This window comes from Helobdella robusta (assembly GCF_000326865.2).
Source record: "Helobdella robusta unplaced genomic scaffold HELROscaffold_3, whole genome shotgun sequence".
NCBI lineage: Eukaryota > Metazoa > Annelida > Clitellata > Rhynchobdellida > Glossiphoniidae > Helobdella > Helobdella robusta.
In genome coordinates this window covers 5847555-5853828 of record NW_008704501.1, presented here as the reverse complement: position 1 = coordinate 5853828, position 6274 = coordinate 5847555, and the positions used below count along the sequence as shown (strand labels likewise).

At 35.3% G+C, this 6274-nt stretch overlaps 1 protein-coding gene across 1 annotated transcript; it reads left to right on the top strand.

Annotated features, from left to right (window-relative positions):
• Window positions 1-1806: 1806 nt before the first annotated feature.
• Window positions 1807-1956, top strand: HELRODRAFT_65375 (hypothetical protein; the record flags this gene model as incomplete). Its single annotated transcript, XM_009021492.1, has 1 exon — window positions 1807-1956. A coding segment is annotated over one exon (150 nt), but the record flags the coding sequence as incomplete, so codon positions are not given.
• Between the last annotated feature and the right edge of the window lie 4318 nt (window positions 1957-6274).

Here is a 6274-nt window from a genome sequence, read left to right as displayed (position 1 = left end):
ATTTTGAATGATATCAATATTTTTTTAAAAAGTTTTTTAAAAAGTTTATTTAGATAAAAATATCTGCCATGCTCTCACACACAAACCCACACAAACAAACAAACATACAAACACACACCAACAAATACACACTCAAACCTAGCCACACACAAACACACACACACAACACACACACACTCACATAGATTTAGAGTTGGAATGTTTGGCGACGTGGCGAGATGGTTCGGAGCACTTCCTCTACACCAAGGTCTCCTCAATCTCAGAGGGCAATGTCAAGGGCGATCAGTACAGATGTCTGGTTAGTTATGACAAGACGATGATGGTGATGCTAATTATGATGATGGTGATGCTAATGATGATGATTGTGATGTTAAAAAATGATGGTGATGTTAGTGATGATGATGGTGATGTTAACAATGATGAAAGTGACCTTAATGATGATGATAAATTTGTAAATTTTCCATTAATGTATACTCCTTGATAAACAGATCTACCAGCAGACAGCAACAACGCCAAACAACAACAACAACAACATCTTCATGTCTATGAGTGCTGACGCAACGTGCCGAGGGCTCAGGAGTTCAAGGGAAGGACAGTACGTGCTGAAGCTGACAAAAGGTAGTGGCCCTTACTTCATTCCCACCTACTCACTACTGATTACTAATAACAGTAGTGTTACTAGCGATGCAGTAACATTAATATGTTAAAGTAGCGTTAAAAAGCAATAAATTTATTGACCTTTAATAATAATAATATTATTATTATCATTGAAATGTTACTTGTATTATATATTTAAATAACGGTAAGATATCATATAAAAATATTAAGATAAAATTCGTACTTATATACTTTGTTAATGATAAATACTCCCAAAGCTAATCAGAAAGTTAAAACAAAATTTAATTTTTTAAATCTAGACACTAATGGTTGGCCCGGCCCTAACTGTCTCTTCCCTGATTGGTTGAAATCTGTAACATGGCGTGACCTAGATAGCAAGCACGCGATGCGATTGGACGACGCAAGGGGCACACTCCTTGAATATTACACCAGGAAGGTCAAAGAGACGATGATTAGCGAATACAGGTGTGTCGAACTTTTTAGGGCAGCCAACCACGTAAACGAGATGAAAGGTCATTCAAAAGACGGCAAAATTTTAGAGGTCAAGACGAGCAGCAAGGTCACTGAACATGATTATGACGTCATAGTAAAAACTTACGCCACCCATGTTTGGTTAGTAAACATTCTCTTTCATAAATAAACTATTTTTATTTTATAAACTTCATCTTTGCTTTTTGAAAACAGTTCATCAAAATATCAATGCCTGCGAATCAGGTTGAAGTCTGAAAACGTTGTAGAGATGATCCGAGGTCAGTGGTTAAGTTTTTGTTCTCTAAATTCCAGACATTCTTCATCAGTCTATGCGTGCATGCAGTGTATACTATGTTTCAATTTTTTATCTCCAAAACTTGACGTAGGAAGAATTGAACCTCATTTTTAGCAACTTGGAGATTTTCAATTTTTTCATTCGTACAATGACAGAAAAACTTTATAATTTTTAGGACTTAATTTAAATTTTTAATTTCTATTTAAATTTGATGATAAATAATTATTTTGAAATGAAGGAAGCACAATCAACATTGACTCCAAGTCAAGATGCGTCTTTCCAGACAGTACTAGGAAGATATACACAGGTGAACAATTGATTTGTAATACCACTTATTTAAATTAAACTTATTACTTGGAAGGTAATTGTACTTCATAAAATAGACATACCGATATTTTACGCGAGACGTAGAATATGGTTGATTATTGCGTTACCTACATGCAAATGGAGCATCAATATTTTTTCTATTTTTATACTTACACATTGGACGTGGGAGCTATATGTCAGCGAATACTCTAATACTTTTGATTATCTTTGAATACTTACATTTACAAACTAATTCAATTTATTAAAAAAATTTTATTCATTAAAATTTATCGTTTGATTTCATTTTTTTTTTTCAAAAAATTTTATCCTACCTCATTAAATTAGCATTCATTTAAATGATTTTAACAACCAATTTGAAACAAATTAATTTGAATTTTCAGCCGAAGTTGGCCTGGAACTTACCTCACTATCTCAACCATCCTCTTCCCCATTATCATCATCTCTCCCATCATCATCATCCTTCTCTTCTTCATCCTCACCATCTTCCTCCACAGCAAGCCACGCACCAGCTTCCATCTGCTCCATGCCAGGCACCTACCTCTACACGTCACATCCACAACTGAAGACATCAACGCCATCTTCACTTTCTCATCCGACAACAGTTGCAGCAGTAGCAGCAACAGCTACTACCACAATTGATGCCAATTCAAATAGGTTGAATGATGTGCTCTCGACGAAGATTTGTTCTTTGAAATTTGTGGTTGGTTGTTCAGACGCCAGAGTTATTGAGTTGCATGTCGTCAACTGCAAAGGACAAGAGGGTAGAGATTTCTTTCGAAAACTTTGATCCATTTAAAACTTTTTCCAAGTTAAATTCACAATTGAAAAGTGCGATGTCTATTTTACTATATTAGCACAATAAAACTCTGTCCTGTACTCAATTTTGTCTATTCTTTTTTCTTATCAATCATGTTTAAGCATATTTATCATTTTGTACTATTGCGTTGCATGCTGCAACAGTTTCTGCGTTTATCAGAATCTGTTTTTTTAATGAATAATAGAAAAAAAAACTTCAAATACAACAATCACTCAACAACATAACCATCAGCCAACCAATCACTCAATCAATCGATCAATCAATCATTCATTCATCTGATTCATCAATCAATTAACCAATTAATGAGCCAATTAATTAACCAATTAATCAACAAACCAACCACACACAGCTCAAACAATTTTCATGGCGTGTTTTGCCTCATGGCAGGAAGACGATAAGCTCGTCTCAATAGCCAGGGAAGTCAATGCCACAAAGATGAACTACTGTTTCGTTAGTTCTATTTTTGAGTTGTTGTCGTTGCTGTAGTTGCTGTAGTTGCTGCTGCTGCTATTAATTTCAATTTCTAGGACATTTATGTATTGTACTGTTTGAATTTTAAAAATCGCGCTATATAAATATAAACCTATCGTTGGGTTATTTAAAATTAATTTCCATTCACTAGAGTTACAACCTAGACAACCATCCGCTGACCATGGAGCTTGACCAATCGTGTAACAAAGACACTCACGTGATCGACATTGACCTATCAAATCGTCTCTTTGTCAAACAAAGTGAAACTTATTTCTAGTTAATTTATTATTAGTTTTAAATTTGAAAAATATTTACCAAAATATTAAAATAATTTTTTCTGTTCAGGTGACTGTAAATCATCTTTCTCGCAGTACCACATTCACACGAACAACAACAACAATAATAATAATAGAAATAATAATAATAACATAGATTTCATCTTAAATGATAAACGAGTTATAACGACGATAAACAACAAAGAAAGCAATAATAATAATAATAATAACAATAATATCAACAGAGGAAACACTAACAAAAATGACATTAACCACTCCAATAGCCCAAAGACCATAGATAGTTTGCTCAACTTAATACATAACAACAACAATGAGGACAACGTCATCAACAATCAACCACAATTTTTATCTACGTCACAGCAACAGCAGAACAACAACAATATGCCGACGTATAAACTCTATCCATCGTCGAACAACCACAACAACAACAATGATGTTATAAACAAACACGAAGACAACAACATCAACAAACAAAACACTACCATGAATAATGTAAAAATTATAAACAACAACAAAAATGAAAATAATAACGACAAAAATAACGGCAATCAGGATGATGACGACGACGATGATGAAGATTACGACTATGATGACTCTTCTTACATCAACACAAATCATGTAAACAACAACAACAAAAACAATAACATCCATAACAATAACAATCACAACAATAAAAACAATAGCAATAGTAACAATCCAACGACATTTTCCGTCCCGAAAATTTTTCTCAACGATGACGATGACGTCAGCGATAACGATGGCGATGAAATATTTGATGATGACGACGACACCGTGAATGATGATGACGATGATGACGATGATGACGATGATGACGATGATAATTACGATATAACAAATTCTAACTTTAACTGGGGGACGACAGATTCAAGCGATGACGGCGACGATGATGACGATGATGACGACGACGATGATGCTAATGACGTCAACGGTGACGAAATTGTTGATATTGATTATAGTTTTGTCAAAAATAAAAACAACAACAATAATAATAAGAACAATAATTTCCACCAATACGGCAACAACAAAAACGAGAAAACCAACTCAAACGACGATTATGATGAAAGTAAAAATTTCAAACACACCAGTCACACCAAATACAAAATAATCAACAAATCATCGCCTTCATCATCCTCTTCTTCTTCTTCCTCCTCCTCCTCCTCCTCATCGTCATTGCTGACGTCATCGAACCACAGCAGTAGCGGTCGCAACATAAACAGTCGCAGAGTGGGGCAGCCACAAAGGTGGACACACAGGCAACCGCAGCTACCGGCAGCTGCAGCGGCCGGCGATTCAGTTAAACGACACAGGGAAACACTGGAGATTGATTTCATTTCCGGAAAAACGTTAAACAGCAGGAGGAAAAATGACGATGGTGATGACGTCAGTGACGATGGTAGATTCATGTTGCCATCATCGTCGTCGTCGTCGTCGTCGTCGTTGTCGTTGTTGTTTTCAAGGATTGTTATCATTGGTTTGATTTGTATTGCTGTTGCCAATGTAGCTGGCCAAGCTACTGTGGAAACGTCTGTGGCTGCCGTCAGAACATCTGTTGGGAATATGACGTCATCGCTAATGCTATCAACACCATCGTCAGTAGTGTCGTCATCACCATCATCATTTTTGTTGTTGTTAGTTGTTTCATCACCGTTTACATCTTCGTTACGATACATGCTATCATTCTGGCAAACGATATCAAAAAATTTGACGTATTTTCTCACTCCAGTTTTATTTTCATCGTCATTGTTATCATCATTTCCATCACCTTCATCATCAACATCATCATCAATATCATCATCATCATCAACATCATTATCATCATCGTTGTTATCACCACATTCACCACCATTCGCAACTTTAGTTACTCCAACTGAATCGTCCGTCAAAATTTTACCAGCATCATCACCATCATCATCATCATCACTATTACTATCATCATCATTATCGGTACCAAAATCATTACCATCTGGGTCATCATTATCATCACCATCATCGTCATCATCATCATTATCATATACTCGTTTCTCACGTGTTGATAAAAATATGAGTAACCTGATAACGCTAAATAATTCTCAGTACATAATTAACATAATTAACATACACATACAACATATACAACATTATTAATTATAATATACAACAAATCTACAACAACAACAACAATAATAATAAGAGATAAAAATAATAACAATGATAATAATAATAGTTAATATATGTAGCGCTTCACTTAAATTGTATCCTTGACAGTCTGTTTCACATCCGCGTATATCTATTTATCGTGTTTCTATATGGTATATGTCTGTATGTATATAGCTATATTGATACAAAAACACGCAAACACACACACACATACACATACATACATACATACACATACATACATACATAAAATCATACATACATACATACACACACACATACATAAATACATACATACACAGGCTCTCTACTATGGGTAAACTGACTTCATAAACTGTTAGATGCCATAGAAGTTTTGGTACCACCACCAACAATCTTTGAATTTTTCTTGAAGTCCCACTTTGCTGACAATTTCCAAATATTTTGAGCAATTGTCTTCTACTTTTCCAATTTCATCAACGTCTTTCAGACTGGCTTTACCGGAAATAGTAAAATTTGTGTAGGGATCCAGTTTTCCTCTAGTCAGTGACAACCTTCTTCATTTTTTCGTTTTGGAATTCATTTTCCACCAACACATCAACTCATCCAAATTTTTTAACGTTTGGTGGCAGGTCATCGCAGAATTTGTCAGCACCGTGGTGTCATCCATGAGGGCCTTTACTGAGGGCATGTGAACTCCCTTTTCAAGTGAGACTTTTGCACCACCAGCTGCGCTAAGCAGAATTTCCATAGCCAGCCAGTACAAAATGTGTCGGTAATATAGCACAGCCCATGACTATTCCAACTATCAAATTCACCCATTTGGTTGGGTTAAGGCGTTGT